Raw genomic sequence first — 17,473 nt, forward strand, 5'->3', positions numbered from 1 at the left:
CCTTTTTGCATGACTGTTTACTTTTGGTACTTCTGTTTGTTACTTATATATGTAAGTGAAACGTTTAGCCGTCAGGGGGCGATGTAGAACACATTCGTCACTTGCCTCGCGCTTCATTTTTCAGCTCTCGCTAGTTTGTATACTTGGACAGACAGGACTGAGAAATGCAGTTATCGTAAGCATCTTCAACATGAAGAAAGTGTTTACCGCTGAACAAATTTCGGATTGGTTCACCTCAGGGACTTCGTTTGCTAACATTAAAATCACAGAAGAAGTGGTGGAGAGAAAAGCGGACGAACCATCGTCGAAAGAATCCAGGTGAGCTGAACGGTAGCTTGAAGTTGGCTAACTTCATACTAGCTAACATCTTTGGATACAATCTAACCTGTAGTGACAAATAAATATTCCACGTTACAGGCACCAGCGTTACTTTATTGAAGCCACAAACCTGTACTGGGCGGACTTTTAGTGTAAACGGCATACAAAAGTGCAGAGTTTTAGCTGACATTTGCTAAGCTAGTTAACCCCGTCTGTCTAAATTTGGGGAAGATGGTCACTGGTCTGTACGCGGACTAAATAGCAGTGTTGTATATGGCTGCCACTAGCTTTATGACGGTAGATGAAAATCTGTATAATAGCTCATGTTAGTGTGACACTGTAATAGTAGAAAGTTGATTCAGCTTAACGGTGTATGGACACACTAATCATTAGACTTGACTGAAAGTGTGAATGAGGTTTCCAAAAGTAACATCATCTGCCTAACTACTTTCCTGTTGAATTTACATATCAGCTCAGTTGTAACCTCTGAGGAAAGATCTTTGCTAATAATACCCACAGTCTAAAAACTGCGTCAGAACTGCAAAAGGGAATTTTTTTGGTGACAGTCATCCAAATTAAAACAGGATAAAGGATGTCAGTGCTATAGCCCCGATTTTAGAAAAGCTGACAGCATGAGTCCTCCTTTCCCCTCTCATGATATATTTACAGAGACCAACAGAAAAAATGTCTTCATCATTTAGATATTTCATGTTATGTTTTCGACTGTTATTTTCTGCATTTTAACCCCAACACTCAGATCTGAAGGGTTTCAAGCCTTCTCTACCCTTTGTAAAAAAGTGCTCACATTTAAATGTATTGGGTCTAAAAACACCACGATCAGTTTAAATGCTCTTTAAAGATAAATTCCAGTAACTGTAAAATGTTACATTTCCTTAATAATAAGTTATTGAAGGTCATAAACTGTTCCTGGTTGGATATGAATCATAACGGTTTAAATTAGTGGTTCCAAAACTGGGGGTAACCGGATGATTAACAAGTCAGGAGATAAGACAAAAAAAAACGTCTATTTCACAAAGAGTTTTTATTGTTAAATACTTTTAACAAAAATTATTTTACCTACTTAAAAACTGTTCAGATGAAACAATCTGAGAGGGAAAAATCAGAAAAAGAGCTAATAGACATTTCCAGCCTGTAACGAGACTCACAAGCCACGTCGGCTATGACCCACTGGTTTGAGTCATCCATGTTTTCACATCCGGTGCCCTTGTGACATCACTCCATTACCTGACAATATACCTTTGAAACGCATGTCCAAGTCAAAGTCTGACAGGTTTGTAATTGGTACTACAGAAAACAGACGGCCCATGAAGTAGGGGTTAGCAAGAGCAGGTGACAAACTAGTTCTTGCAATGGAACAGTCTAATACATTGTCCTAGCCTAACGTCGTCTTCACATTTTTGGTCACATGCTATGATTTAACTACAACTAATACAAATAGGTTTGTGCATCTCCATGCTGTGGATGTGGTAACTGTTTTTCTGATGTTAAACACAGGGCCACAGACAGTTTGAACAATGTGTCCTCTCACAGTGTCGTGCTGTACACCCCTATCGGCCTGTGAGGAACTGGATAGTAATATGGAAGGTCCCAGTCCCTGCTGGACCCTGTGAATGAACTGGAATGCCGCATGGCCCGGTCCACATATCCGGAAATTGTTGGGATCTCCTCTCTTGGGTGGTCTCCACAGTTAGGGACCGTGGGTGTGACAAAGCCCTGCTTCATTTTGTAGCGGCTGGTCCAAGCCTCCATTGGTTGGAGCTGTGCTGGCTGCACAGAGAGTTTGTCCTTTTCTTCATATTCCTTTTGGCTCAGAAAGTCCCTCAGCACCTGCTTGAAGACAGACGCCAGCTCCCAGGGCCTTATGTTGTTCGTGGCAAGCACCTCACGAAACCTGTTAAAGTGTATGACCAAAACAGCATTAATTAAACACTTGTTGAACTAGCAAGGATTAGGAGCAACACCGTGTCAGCATCACACATTTTCACTTGGTGTTTTCTGCTACTGCATAATTCAACTTTCACAAAATTCAAGACGAATATGGTCTTCCAGCTGTTGAATCTCTAGTAGTTGCAAGCACAGATTATTGGAAATGGTACAAACATCATAACACATTTCATACTAAATGTTATTCTTTGGTAAGGGGGTTATGTATGCACACAATAGTGACCCAACAGTGAATTTTACGGCAAATAAGTAAATAGGTCACAGTGCTCAACCGCGTAGACCAACACTTTTTTTTATATATATATATATCATTATGGCTAACAGAGATGAAGTGGAAACCCCGACAGCCTGCCTTCATTCAGCCTTACAGGGCATCCTTCACCTTCACATGTTCACACTCTACATTGCCTGGCTCTCTGACAGTAACACATAATGGCTTTCTTGGCAGCTCGCCCTGCCTCCCATTCCCTTTGGGTCTTCTCTGCCTACTGTCAGGCCTTGTGTTGATGCAGTAGCAGCTAGCCACTGTTGACAGCATACTAATGTGAGGACGGAGAATGGCATAACCGCTGCCAAACACCTGGAGAGCACGGTGGCTGCATGGATGGGTGGAATCTGAGCACATAGGAACTCCAGCTGGTGTAGCTCTGATGTGGGGATGAGGGTCCGTAACTTGGGGTACTTCTGAAACCACTGAAAACCCAGGGCGCTGTGGGCCAGCCTGTGCTCCCGCTCCAGCTCCCTCGCCAGTCGCTCACGCTCTTCCACATGCCACAGGAGCTCTCCGATCAGCATGCGACTGAGTACGACCCCTGAGGTCTTCCGAGACGGTTCTTCATCCTGAGCCTGCACTCTTGTGTCATGGGACAGTTTCATCCATCTGAACAGGGGCATGGCGAGCACAGCGGACAGTCCTGGAAAACTGAAGACACAAGTATTTGTTATACTGGATTGTGAAGTCAGGACTTCCCCGCTGCACCGCTCACCATATTTGAATATGCTGGAATATCTGTTGCTTCAAACCAAGAGCTAATTTTTCTCTAAATGGCACCTACAAATAATAAGACTGCATCAGACCAAGTGACAAACTGCACAAAGGCAGATAAAGCAAAAACAAGAAAGTCTTAACGAGAGAGAAATGGACAAGTAATAGTGTAAAAAAGAAAATCAAACATAAAGTAAAATTAGGTCAAATCTGAAAGTCCTGCTGCTAAAATAATACACCCATCCCTATTTTTTTGCAGTTGTACTGAAAATGTGTTTGCATATTTGGCTTCAAGACCTCGATTAGAAATGTGTGAGAAAATCAGAAGATCAATTCTCAAGGAGGAAATTGTGATTCTCATTTTTTTTACCAAAAATATAGCCTTGGAATGATTAATACTTGAAGGTTGACAGTGAGAGATGGTCACCCTGTAAACTGACCCCTGGTCCCTGCCTGATGGGTGCTCTGATTGCCTTTAGTTCAAGTCAGACTCTGAAGGACGATGTCCCAGGTGTGGGTATTTGGCTTTTTCTCCACACTGCTGGATTCAACACACCTTCCACCTGGGATTCAGATGGATTACACAGCCTGCAGGGTCAGAGGTCAGCCTCAACGAACACAAACTGTATGCGTGGCTCTATACATCCTAAGGTTGCGAAACTGAGTAAGTCAGGTATCTCATATGATTCCTGTTAAAGTGCTCCGATGATAATCAATACTTAAAAAACTGTCTTGTAGCATGTGCAGGAAGGAATTATCACACTAACATCCAGCTGAAAATTCAAAAGAAAGGTCTGTACTTACAAGTGAAAACTGCACCGCAACGCTTTTGTGGAATATTCAGAAACTGGGCAGAGATTAGCTTTTTCACATGGTACGGCCCCCAGCTCCTTGTCTCCATGGGTCAGTCCACGTAACCATCATTCCTTTATTTGCAGTTGACTACGTCCTTTAATGCCATCAAAGGAGGACATCACTTTTGTGTTGGCAGCAATCCTCCAATGTCTTGTTTGTGAGAAGCGTTTGTCCTCTTTGTGTTGTAGTTATTGTCTTGTCCTTATCATCCCTCCCACTGCTCCTGTCATGCAGACTTTTTCCAGGAGAGTTAGTCACACACTGCTAACTGACTAAGAGCTGTCACCTCTCCTCTCCTTTCACCCCTCTCTCCTCTGTGCAGTGTGCTGCTTTGTTGTCAGGTCAGCTGCTTTGTAGCTTGCACGAAACGTGTGCATTGGAGAGAAAGGAAGAGGGCGAGAGTGCATGTGTGCGCACGAGCCGTGGGTGTGTTGTATTTGAGCTGCTCTTAGTACTGTCAGGGTTTGTGCCTGTTGTTGTAATAAAATCCTCCCCTCACTAAGAGAGAGGGAGAGGCAACTGGGAATGCTCTCCCGGCTACAGTGCTGTGGGCCTGGTGGAGCTGACTGGAGGGAAAGACGAGAGGAGGCAGAGACTCGGAGCGGTTTCAAGTAATGAAGTGGGCAGTGCTGCTGGTATGTTCACCCACTGTGAGCTTACATTTCAAGCATACTTTTAATGAAAACCTCAGTGTTGCTCAACAACTGGGTTTTTTTTGTGACACAATTTCTGAAAATTGCCATATTCTCTAATGCATGGCATGTGGAATACCATTAAATGCAGCAGTGCCCAACATGATCCTCAACATACGGAGCAAAGGAGACAACACCTGACAAATTAATGATTAAAGCTCATTCTTTCACTCAAACGTCTCCTTACCAGTGTATGCAACAAAATTTTTATTCAGTAGTTGCACATTTCTTTCCAAAATGCTCCTTGGGACTGTCTGAGATGAAACAAGCAGGTGCAGTCTGAACAATAATAACAATAGCTGCACTGAATTCTTTACTTATTCATTGCTGTGAGCCATTCCGGAAGAAGGACTGTTGTCTAGCGCATACAAGTACAAAAAAGTAAAGGAAACAGATTGTTGTATGGTCTTTAAAATGAAGTGAAAGGCGGTTTTGTCCATAACACATTACGTGAGACTATGCACATTTTGGTGTTATTGCAGTTCATTGGTAAATAAAGCCTGTTTACAGTTGCCTTAATTTTGCTTCAGACCGTCAGACGTTCCTGATGATGGCAGCCTGAAAAATGTGAAATCTGATGGAGGGTTGTTCCAAAAACCAGAAACTGCATGGAGTGAGTATTAAACTGTGTGCTAGCTTTTCCTTATCCTACACGATACCCATTTATATCGTTAGATATACAGGAAAGCACTTTCCGTCCGTATAGTGTAACCTTCGTTTCTGTGTTCTTAGGTAATGCTCCTCCTCAACTTGCCAGCTACAAGTACCCCAGCTTGCCCATAACCAAATACAGACAGGAGGTACTGTGTCTGAAAGTGCACTTTCATTCTCCTAAAGTACAATTTCTTTTGGTCATGTTAGGAGTTTTACTGAAATTACCATCATGTCCTCAGGACACTGGTGCACTTAAGCTTTTACTCTTTGCTCAAGATGAGCTCAGTGTTATTTTATGTTGCAGAACCAGAGCTGACTTTGAATTCACTGGTGTAAAATTTTCTGTTTGACTCTTTGATAAAGAGTCGTGTGTCTATATGTTTGGAGCTCACGCTGTCATGTAAGCTGCACTGTCTTAATGCAGATTATAAAGTGTGGACTTCCAGTTTCAGATCATCTTAGAGCATCCATCTGCTCTATAATTTCTTATTTCTTTTTTATTTTAGTGACACGGCACAAATGATGTTTTAACTGTGCATACGCGTGTGTGTGTGTGTGTGTGTGTGTGTGTGTGTGTGTGTGTGTGTGTGTGTGTGTGTGTGTGTGTGTGTGTGTGTGTGTGTGTGTGTGTGTGTGTGTGTGTGTGTGTGTGTGTGTGTGTGTGCTTGCTTCCAGCTGATTTCTCTCATTGAAAACAACTCTGTAGTGATCATCCGTGGAGCCACAGGCAGTGGCAAGACCACCCAGCTGCCACAGTTCATTCTGGACCACTACAATGAGAAAGATGCCTTATGCAACATCGTGGTCACCCAGCCACGCAAAATTGGGGCCACCAGCATTGCCCGATGGGTTGCCACACAGCGAAAGTGTACCCTGGGTAGTCTGGTGGGATATCAGGTCAGTGCAACATTTAGACACCATCTTATTTACCTGAACTGTGACCTTGTACATACAACCTTAACTTCTACCAATTGCTTGATTTATTAAAAATAAAAATAGGGAAAAAAAAACAGTGCACAAAAGGCACTCATTGCATCTCTATCACAGCTTAAAAGAGTGTTTGTATGCGTGTGTTGAGAATCTCTTGTGTGTGCGTTGTTGCCAGGATGCCTGGCTGTGTTGTACAGGGCTCTGAAACAGCACGTCTAATAATAACTGTTGTCTCCTCCGCTCGGTGCAGACCTCTGGAGTTAAGGATGATGTCACTGACAGTGGGAGCAGTGATAAACAGTTAATGTTAGTTAGAGATGTGATGCTCAAACTATGCAGCATAAGCCGAACATTATTTCATATCAAAGATGCTGTCGAATTTTTTGCCTTTCGAGTAAGAAGAAAGCTCGTTCCTTGTTTCCTTTTTTTTTGTCTTGGTGTGTGAAAGCCATGCAGTCAGTGAAAGAAAAGTTCTTTTGTGCTCAAAGTCAGTGAACCAAAAAGTATTTCCCTGAGGTTGGACACAGGGTAGCACTGGATTTGATTACAGGTCACTGGTATTTTCTCCAAGAGCAACCAGAAACAGCCACATCGGCATTGCAGACATTTGTTTTTAAGACAGTGGAAAAAGTTGAGGCCTAAAGCTGCTGCAGAGGAACCGAATTGTATAATCTTAGTGACAGGAGTTGGATTTGTTTTTAGAAAATATATAACAAAAGACTGTGGAGTTGTAATGGCCTCTGTCGCTCAGTGTGCAGTGCATTAAAATTGTACAAAACACACACAGAAAGGGAAACCAAAACATAGATGGTGTCTTCTCATTGGACATTTCAATAAGCAGTTGAACCAGTGAGTTTTAACTTCCTAGAGTATAGAAAAGAGATGATGGTCATTTTCAGTGCCGCAATAACAGTATATGTGTTGTTGTCCAGATCTATGAACGCAACTTTGCATATTTGTGTTTCAGGTCGGACTGGAGAAGATGGCTACTGAGCACACCCGCCTCATCTATATGACTACAGGAGTGCTGCTGCAAAAACTGGTTCAAGCCAAGTGCCTCGCAGAGTACTCCCACATTTTTGTAGATGAGGTGCATAAACGTCATTTTTAATGTGCTTTTCTCTCTTAACTGATATCTAAAAATCAGTTGGGTTTTTTGTTTGTAATTTTTGGTTAAAGATAAAAATGCAGCTCCATTATACTCACCTTGTTTAATTAAAGTTTGTCGCTTAATTTAGTTGTGGTTATTTGTTGTATATGTTCAGTGTTTTTTGTTTTTGCTGTGGTTTCATCAGCATTAAGCCGCTGCAGGGGTGTGCAGTTCTATGATCTAGTCTGAGATTTATTGAGTCTTTGGTCCAAATTTAACCCTTTAACTACTCTGCCTTTCCTCAAGGTTCATGAGCGCACTGAGGATATGGACTTTATCCTGCTGGTTTTGAGAATTCTTCTTCATTACAACTCTCCTTATGTTAAGGTAGAGGCAGGATCACATAGAATCCCTCCTCTGTCCTCCTCCTGCCTCAGTTCTCCATCATACAGTCTTTCAACCCTATTTTTTCAGATCATCCTTATGTCAGCCACCATTAACTGCAGAGAGTTTGCTGAGTACTTTGGCACCCAAATTCAGGGCAAGATGACCCCGGCTTACGTGTTTGAAGTGGAGGGGGCCCCTTACTCCATTGAGGAGTTTTATCTGGATGATCTCCTCAAACTGTTTCCAGACTGGGTAAGAAGATGGCAAATGTTTGCCGATGCTGCTGTTTCTCTATATTGAAGCCAGATTGTTAATGCGTCAAGTGTGTGTGTGTTTTTGTGTTTGTTTGTCAGGTTGAGTTGCCTCATGTCAGTGAGCCTCACATTTCAGTGGAGATGTACGATCTTGCCATCAGACTCATCCAGAGCTTCGATGAGCTGGAGGGCAAAGATTCCAGGTACATCCTCAGTATTTTATCACACTTGACTGCTTTAACACAGACACATAAAGTAATTAGCATGTGTGTTTGAGCAGCAAAGCATACACAGGAGGTGGCGTGACTTCATCAGAGCGAGGCAGTGTGCTGGTTTTTCTCCCTGGTTTACATGAGATAAGCTACTTGCAGGAGGCCTTGGCCAAGCTGGTCCACAAAAGGTGAGCTTTTCAGCTAATCTCTTTGTTGAATCTTTTGCTGTAGCCAATAACCGTTGTGTTCTTTGTCTGTTTTGCACGCTTCCTTTTATGACAAGTTGGTTTTGTGCATCAGTAATAATAATCAAGTAGCGTCTCTGAAATCCATACTGCTTGTTAACCTGTGCAGCTTTTTACTTATGATGAATGTTAACATTTACCATGAGTGTGCGTCTGTTGTTCAGGCTGCAAGTTTATCCTCTCCACTCCACTGTTACTCTGGAGGAGCAGAATGGCGTGTTTCTGTCACCGGTCCCCGGCTACCGAAAGGTAAAATCCATTTATCTTATTCTGTCTCACACGTGTTCTTACTACCTGCTGTACCGACGATCTGCTCACTTTAACAGGTCATCCTTTCCACCAACATCGCTGAGAGTTCTGTGACTGTTCCAGACGTCAAATATGGTGCAGCTTGTTTTTATCTCTTAATGCCTTTTTTTTTGTAATGAAGGTTTCCAGATTCTTAATGGGTATTGGTGCTTTTTTGGTCATTGCAGTGATTGACTTCTGCCTGGCCCGTCGCCTGGTCTGTGACCAAGATACCAATTATCAGTCTCTTCATCTCACCTGGGCATCCAAAACCAACTGCAACCAACGTAGAGGTACAATACTTGTGCAATGCACAGAACCTGACCTCTGAAGTGTAAATATCTTTTCACTTCTACCCTTTTACATGTTTTTTCTCTCTCTGTCAGGGAGGGCAGGTCGAGTGTCGAAGGGCTACTGTTACCGTCTTGTTACCAATGAGTTCTGGAGGAAAGAAATCCCAGAGTACATGATCCCCGAGATGCTGGTAAGACCGTGTGCAGATGACGAGGGATTTTTCTTCTCTTCCTTTCTTCTTTTTTTAACACTGCCTTAACCTTAATGCGACAGTCACTCCATGCCATACTGTTTGCCTTCTTCTCAGCTTGCCCCGTTGGCCACCATCTTGCTGAAGGTGAAGTTGATGGACATGGGAGATCCCTGCTTCATCCTCTCCAAAGCCCTCTCACCCCCCAGCATTGGCGACATTGTGAGAACAGTGCTCCAACTCAAAGAGGTAAGTTAAGTGCAGATTGACGATTCTTGTCCGAGAGAGCCATTAATGTCTAGTCGAGTATGTATAAATGTGCGGTTGTAATGACGTATCTGGGCGGGCAGCTGACCACCCAGCTCTGTCACAGAGTATTAGACCAGGAGTGCTGTGACAGGAGCCTTGCGTCAGCCAGCGTTAGCATCTCCAAGTCTGTTCGGTGAGGGTAATGAAGGGCAGTGCTGTGTCATTATATGTTTGTGTGAGGAAAAGAAAGTGGAATAAGTGTATGTTAATTCTGGTTTCTTTCCATCACTGACGATACACACATTTTATTTTATACCATCTTTCAAAACTAGATTACAAAGTGCTTTACAGTAGAAGCAGTAACAACAAGACAAGGGCAGTGCATCCGTAACAGACATCGATAAAAGATGCTACTTTTAAAGAGGGCATTTTAAAATATGTCACTGAATCTGAATCTCGCCTGATTTTCTCAGGCAATAAGTGTCAGAACGGAGGAGCCTCAGACAAAATCCCAGCAATCTTCAGTCCCTGGATGTTTTTTTTCTGCAGATGGGCGTGCTGTCTGTGAAAAGCGATGGCAGCAGTCACAATGAGGATGGTGAGCTAACGTTCTTGGGCCGAGTGCTGGCCCAATTGCCTGTGGACCTGTACCTGGGGAAGATGGTTGTCTTGGGCCACGTCTTCGGCTGCCTGGATGAGTGCCTCATCATAGGTCTGTCTGTAGTTGTGCTGCTGGAACAGACCTCAGCTACAGTTGCAGAGACAGCTTGTTCAGCAAATCTCTCGTAACTGTACTCTGTGGAAATGTGTTTTTGTGCATGTAACATGTTTTTTTTGTGGGCTGTTTGCACAAACTGCAATAACAATTTCTCTTATCAGCTGCTTCGCACTCTCTGAAGAGTTTCTTTGCCATACCATCCATGCAGCAGCTTGCTGGCCACAGGTGAGTCACATCCGTCAGCTGCTCTGATTCACAGACTGCCAGGCTGTCAGTGTAGATCATTCTTGTGTCCCTTTAAAGTGGCAAAAGATGTTTGGGACATTACATTGTCATGTTACTGCGTAAAGTCCAGGACTGTCTGTTGACTGTTGACTCACTTTTACGTCTTTAGTCCTGTCACAGTGTTTTTTGACCGATGAGATGCCCTGCAGTAGAAAACAAACACGATGCCCTCTGTGGACATAGAAAACCTCACAGTCTGTGTGATGGCATGTCCAGCTTTACATGCGCTGTTCTTAAATCAGATTCTTCCCACTAGATATTTGTTTGTTTTAGTGACTCAGAGCACAAATGTAGACGCCTATAAGACCCCAGCTGCAAACCTGCAACATGTTTCCATCAGATTGCCTTTAGGCCAGAAGCAGATAGTAGTTTTGTTTATTGTATGTTGTTGTTTTTGTGCAATGAATAATATTTTTTTATTCCAGGAGCAAGTTGGCCTTTGCCCGTGGCATACCAAGTGATTCTATAGCTTTTGTCAATGCCTTCAAGGTAACGTGTCTGATGCCGCGTCATTAGCCAGTTGTGGTGTTTGATAGATTTACATGTTTGCCTGATGGCTGTTTTAAAAATCATTTCCTTTTCCCTGTTGTCTCTTTCTGTTAGGCATGGTACTCAGCCAAAAAGAAAGGAAAGCTGAGACACCCAAAGGTGAACAAAATCAACAGCAAAACATGAGATCACTGAAAAAAACACAAAAACTATGCTGACTTACAAATAGTCTGCTACTGTTGTGCAGAGCCACCTCCCGACACCCTGCAGTTACTCATCTTACATTACATCTAGGTTGACATTGAAGTATGCATACTGAATTAACATTACACTGTGCACGATGTTTAACACGACAGTGGTTTTAGATGGTTTATTCAAGTTCTCTTCAGTTGGAGAAAGGTCTCTTTGCCTGCTTTTTTTTCTAGAAGTGTAAGATTTCTCTGCCTTTGCTGCTTTCTCCTCTTAGGATGAGTTGGACTGGGGCAAGGAGAACTTCATTCAGATCAAGAGGATCAGGGAGGTATGGACGAAAAGCAGAGAGCTGGCAACATTAACGTTGATCCTGGAGTTCATAGTCACGGAATTAATCTTGTCTTGGTTTTTCAGAGGCTTTACTGAAGTTGGTTCAGTCAGACTGTCAATATGGAATCTGTCAGTTTTAATAGTATTTGTCCAGCCAACCTGAAACGTTTCTTCAATTTCCTGTGAAGTTTCAATGGAACGATAAACAATACCTTGTTTACAAGATTTATGTTACTAAGTTTCAGCTTGGTCTTTAAGCTTTATGACAGATTTGATCCAGTTGATGATTATAGCCTTCACCTAACACTTCACCTTCCGGTCTTAATGACCTGAAATTGAACTGTTTGTAAAATAGTGTGGCTCAGACCTCCTCAGCAGTAACTCACTGTCCAGGTTGCAGAGCTGTACGAGGACCTGAAGAATCGCGTGTCCCAGTTCAACATGCATGTGCCGGAGAATGCCGAACCCTCGGATTACACCAGCAATCACAGGCAGAAGTTCATCCTTCAGGTTAGAGTCGGTGCTGCTCATTGTGGGATGTACATGACATACACGACATTCCAGGTCCATATGAAGCTTTACACACCAAAGTGTCTGTTTCACATTGCCCCTCTCTCTGTTTTAGGTGGTCATTGCTGGTGCCTACTACCCCAACTACTTTGCCCAGGGGGAAATAGATGAAGACCTGGCCTCCAAAGATTTGAGTGGCTACAACCCCAGAACAACAGTGATTGTATGACTCACAGTGTTGGGACACAAGAATTGATTACTGTTTGAGCTCATAACATTTTTTTTATTGATCGACACTTTTCTGGTGTGTAATGATCATCAAACCCATTCTGGGCTACTGCTATGGATATTGTCATGTTATGTAGGAAGCAGGGATAATGAAAAATAACCTAATACCACGTGTTGTTTTCAGTTGAGGAACCTCCCTCCATACAGTTTCCTGTATTACAAGCAGCTGCAGTCTCTGTTCCGCCTGTGTGGACAGGTCAAAGCCATTTCCTTTGAGAGCTCCAGGTGCTGATCAGACATATTTTTGCATCTGCACTGACCATTTTATTTAAAGAACACTGAAATGTGCATCCTCATTGTCTCACTGTGTGTTTGTTTTGTGTGCATGTTTGCTCAGAGCGTATGTGGAGTTCTACAGGACATCCCAAGACCCGGGTGTGCTGCCCGAGGTGTCCCTTGCCCTCCTCCTGGCACAACAGAAGCCTCCCATGCAGCTGTCTGTCTACCCCATTGAACAAATAGAAGTCAGTGCTGGGAACAGAAGCATAACTCACATGAAATGCGCACGGTGCGGCTCCTACTCACACATGATGGAAACCAACTGTTGTTCTTTGGAAAATATGTATCTTACATTTACTCGTTGAGAAAAAAAAAGAAATGAGAGCACAAATGTTCGACTGCGTCTGTGTTTTGGGGGCAGAACCGTCCCGTTCTTGACCGTCTTTTTGGTAAATGGAGCCCCCTGCAGCACAATCTGCACTGGTCAGTGCCTCTGCACTGAGCCCTTAATGTAATCTGACATCCTCACACTCTGCATTACTCCAGCTATCACTTGGACTCAGAGGGGAGGTTTTAGGCAGAGACAGCACCAGCTTCTCCTCCCTCTGGGAGGTGAGAGATGGGATGACATTGCACATTTTTAGCTATCCAATGACAATACAGCTCGCAGACTATTCTCACAGATTACTTTCCCTTTAACTGTGGTATTTCTTTCTGCGTGTTTTGATGTCCTGAAATATTTTATGTTTCAAATCTTATTTGATATAATTTTTCTACTGCTCCACCCAAACCAAAGGAACTTGATTCAAGCCCCCATGCTGGCAAGCATCTGCACTGCCAATACTCTTGTCTCATAAACAGCGGTTGGAAAATCATTGCATCAATTGCTCATTAAAATAATGAGTTCTAACAGACAACATCAAAGCAGAAATAAATACAGTTTTCCACATCGCTCAGTGCGAGTACAGTGAAAGTGTACATAATATTTAAGCCCAGTCCTGTGTGTGCTTTTGTTGTGCAGGGTGAATGTAGACTTCCAAAGCCAGTCTGTCTGCCCTGTGGGGGTGGTGAGCAGCACCATTGACCCAGACGAGCTGCCCCCCAACCGCTCTTTTTTGGTCAACATCACAGAGGTCGGTCCATTAAATTTAACCTGTTCTAGCAGAGCTCAATTTCAAAAAAGATATCTGTTTTTTGACTAAATGTCTGAATGTTCAATGTGTGCATCTCTGCTGCAGGTGGTGGATGTGGGTCATTTCTGGGGTTTCCGGGCAGATGAAGCCAGCTTGGAGAAGCAGCGCCATATGACAGCAGAGATAAACAAATGTGTGCTGCACCCTGTAACTGTGTCACTGTATCCCAACCTGCTGTGTCTGGCTCCTTACTCTGAGGTCAATGACATAAGCTTCTACTACCGCGCCAAGATCCTGCACATGCGCGGCAACACAGTGGAGGTGAACGTGTGCTCACACCCTGCAGCTCTCTGGTCAAGAAGTAGTGCTCCCAATAAGAATGATTTTCCTCTTTGTATTCAGCCATGCTGAATGTTGACATGGTGGTACAACTGCTTACATAGCAATGAATAACACTTTTATTCCATTAATGTATGACAGCAGCAGGTTGCACCAAGGTCTGTAGTTATTTTGCTTAATTTCTGAGCAAAATCTCACTTCAACCATTCCGATCCAGTCAGATGCCAGGAAAAGAAATATCTCTACCAAAGACATGAATTGTTGAATGAAAAGCACTTGTAAAGTAGAGCATAGGGAGTATGTGATAGCAGTTGCTGATGTTCCTTCATGAGTGTGTTTTTGTCCTGCAGGTGTTCTTCTTGGATTTTGGCAACACAGCGGTTGTCGCCTGCAGCAGCCTCCGAGAGCTCCCCTCTGACCTCCTGTCTCAACCGTTCCAGGTAAGAATACTGTGAGTTAGTCAGACTAATGCACACTCGTCTGTTTCTCTGTTTAAACTGTGAACAAACAGTAACACGTAAACACTCCGCTTGTGGTCTCAGGCTCAAGAGTTCCAGATCACTGGAATGTGTCCTTCAGCCCAGTCCATCATCCTGGGGAACCAGTGGAGCAGCCGAGCCCGCGACCGTTTCATCGCCCTGGTGAAGGGCCGTTCACTTGTTGTGTCGCTGTACTCCCTCCTGCATGGTGTCATGCGTGTGCAGCTGCTCATCAACACGGAGACAATGAACACCAGTGTGGTAGACATATTGGTGGAGGAAGGACATGCTGTGACAGCTGAAGAGAGCTTTAACTCCAAGGTGAGACAACACTTTGGAGCTCAGGTTTTCCCACATAAAATGCAGTTGACAGTATGCAACATGGAAATAGTTAGACACTGACATGTCATAAGTCACAGATTTGCCAGAATATGGTGAATTATGTACTTTGTGTGTTTTAACAACATTGTGCTCCTCACACAATGATGCTTTCAAATGTCCCTTTTTACTTGCAGTACTGATGTTTTCCAGCAGATGTTGTGGTTGAATGCTGTGAGCCACTTTATTTTGGTGTCATTGAAAATAAAAACATGAATCCTGAAGTAGTTTGGGGGTTTTTGGGCCCAGGCTTGATGATAAAGCACTGCAAGAAACCCCGATGTGTTGAGACGAAACTTGATCTTTAATCTCAGCCATGCTAGCTCACATTGAGAAAGATGCTGCGTGCCCTTCTCATTCAAAATGTTTTATTTTTGTGTGCTCATGCAGCGAAACCATGAGGTGCTGATGTCACTTTACAAGGACATGGAAATGGGTACATATGTCCCCACCGTTGTCAGCAGCTCCTGGCACAATCGCAAGAAAGAGGAGAAGCAACTCATTGACAACCTGCTCACCCACTTTTCCGAGAGCCACCAGTCCTATTCCAGGACAAAGGCAAGATGCATCTTGCAGAACATGTTGATATATGCACTAAAATCTGGAAAATAGAGGGTTTTTGATTGCATAGTAATTTTAAAAAGAATGTTACAAAGTGCTTTACAAATGTAAAGAAAAACAGTAACAAGGATTAAAAGCAAGTCAAATAATTACAATCACATTAAGAGAAGCCTTCATACTAAAATGGGTTTCGAGGAGGTATTTAATAGGACAAAGTGTCTGAGATGTTGATATTTTGGGATTGGATGGATGATGGCATCGCCTCTGCACTGTCTGTCTGTTCCTCTGTTTGTCCAGGAGATGGAGCCATTTCAGTGGCTCAGTTCATGTGTTGGCATTAGTTCATAGGCACACCCATTCTGTCTGATAAGCAGAACAATGACGACAGGGTGTGAATCGCAATAACCGATGGATGCACGAATACGTCATGTGATGTGTCTGACTGCAGCCTTCCTCCTAACACCACAGGTTCCCCTGCATGGACCAAACAGTCCGAATAAGATGAGCGTCCACAGCTTGAGCCGCAACATTCACTACAAGTAAGCATTACCTACACTTATTATACTTGCAGGTCATGAGAGACCCCTCCGCCACCGTTTCTTATGTGTCTTCCTGCAGGACAGTGTGCATTGATAGGAGAAGCATCAACTCCTTGGCCCTGAATGAAAACCCTCACTACAAACATCAGAGGATGCTGGTGGCTGGGACTGTGTCAGTCAGCCCCACAGGTGGATACAACATCTCCTCATAAATACAAACTCATGGACATGAATTACTTTTCCTCATGAAGTTCTTCTTGTAAATGTCAAAATCTGTTACTGCAGAGGTTAAAGTGTGGTTGTGTTGCAGGGACACAGATTCTCCTGAGAGACACCACCATCATGCCAGACATCCCTGGGCTGCCTGCACTCGTCACCATGCTCTTCACCCCCATCATGGAGTTACGGTCAGTAAGACACACAGACTTATCACCGCTCCTTAAAGGTAGTACAATGCAAAACCCATGTTTTTTCCCCTGTTTTCGTGTAGCACTGACAAAGAGAGGACCTGCTACACTGGCGCCCTCTGTGGCCTGGGTTGGAACAGGCAAACCCAGGAGGGCATCCTACCTGAGCGTGACATCGAACTCGCCTTTGACGTCAAATTTGATGTTGAAGACATCACTGAGGTAACGGAGAGGCAGATGTGTTGTGACTGACTGCATGGATGAAGTAAGCAGGAATACTTAAATGACTTTAATGCAGGTTTTGCATGATTTAGTATTCTCTTTCGTGTATTGCTGTTTTCAGATAAATGCTTTGCGAGTGGCTGTAAACCGTCTGGTGTGTGAAGGCCTCTCTGGTACTTTGCATCTGAGTCCTGACAAAATCCACCACCTGCAGGAGGACTGCCGGGACCGTCTCATAAGGTCAACTACACACACCCACAGAAGTCAGGAATATGTTTAAAGATCAAACAAGGAGTATGCAAGTATTGAATTGTGTTCATGTTATGTAATGCAGACTATTCACCAAGTCACCGCCAAGGGAAGCCGTCCCTCTAGTGTACTATGAGAAACCCAACAAATGGAACCAGGTATGGCAGGCGATGATGCTCCTGCAGTTTGGTACCTTTCATTTGACCATTCGTCCTGCCACATGCTGTTCTGTGAGCACATTTTAGTGTTTGTGCATTGAACCTGCAGGTGGATCCTGCTCTGAAGATGAATATTGTTAAGTCTGAAGGTAGAAGGACCAGAGGTGTTCTCTTCCAGCTGCATCCCGTCATTCTCCTCAACAGCTGAAAAGTCCTGCCAAAAGTCTCGCACAAGCATTTGTGTTGAACTGATTCTAATGTTGGACCACAAGCAGTTCAGCAGTTAATCTTATTATGTTCAGATAAGTATATTTTTAAAAGTTCAAATTTTAATTTATGTTCAGAGGAGTATATTTTTTAGTATATATG

At 43.4% G+C, this 17,473-nt stretch overlaps 2 protein-coding genes across 2 annotated transcripts; one reads left to right on the forward strand and one right to left on the reverse strand.

Annotated features, from left to right (window-relative positions):
• The first annotated feature begins 190 nt into the window (after window positions 1-190).
• Window positions 191-17,447, forward strand: tdrd9 (tudor domain containing 9). Its single transcript, XM_070979920.1, has 35 exons — window positions 191-318; window positions 5,346-5,428; window positions 5,548-5,615; window positions 6,145-6,366; window positions 7,367-7,489; window positions 7,796-7,876; window positions 7,964-8,128; window positions 8,230-8,333; window positions 8,411-8,530; window positions 8,752-8,836; window positions 8,914-8,971; window positions 9,064-9,168; window positions 9,262-9,359; window positions 9,477-9,608; window positions 10,158-10,320; window positions 10,488-10,551; window positions 11,037-11,100; window positions 11,215-11,259; window positions 11,567-11,620; window positions 12,016-12,132; window positions 12,248-12,355; window positions 12,545-12,645; window positions 12,758-12,928; window positions 13,661-13,772; window positions 13,878-14,093; window positions 14,462-14,551; window positions 14,654-14,911; window positions 15,359-15,526; window positions 15,998-16,068; window positions 16,148-16,257; window positions 16,379-16,475; window positions 16,559-16,697; window positions 16,819-16,937; window positions 17,032-17,104; window positions 17,214-17,447. Exons 1-35 carry the CDS (start codon window positions 191-193, stop codon window positions 17,310-17,312), a joined length of 4,011 nt encoding a protein of 1,336 aa, XP_070836021.1. The 3' UTR covers window positions 17,313-17,447.
• Window positions 1,698-4,582, reverse strand: rd3l (RD3 like). The gene is made up of 3 exons (XM_070979935.1): window positions 4,073-4,582; window positions 2,864-3,205; window positions 1,698-2,230 (listed from the first exon to the last, which is right to left on the reverse strand). The coding sequence occupies exons 2-3, from the start codon at window positions 3,175-3,177 to the stop codon at window positions 1,864-1,866; spliced, it is 681 nt and encodes a 226-aa protein (XP_070836036.1). The 5' UTR covers window positions 3,178-3,205; window positions 4,073-4,582; the 3' UTR covers window positions 1,698-1,863.
• Window positions 17,448-17,473: the final 26 nt, after the last annotated feature.

The sequence above is a fragment of the Chaetodon trifascialis genome, chromosome 14, assembly GCF_039877785.1.
Source record: "Chaetodon trifascialis isolate fChaTrf1 chromosome 14, fChaTrf1.hap1, whole genome shotgun sequence".
Classification (NCBI taxonomy): domain Eukaryota; kingdom Metazoa; phylum Chordata; class Actinopteri; order Chaetodontiformes; family Chaetodontidae; genus Chaetodon; species Chaetodon trifascialis.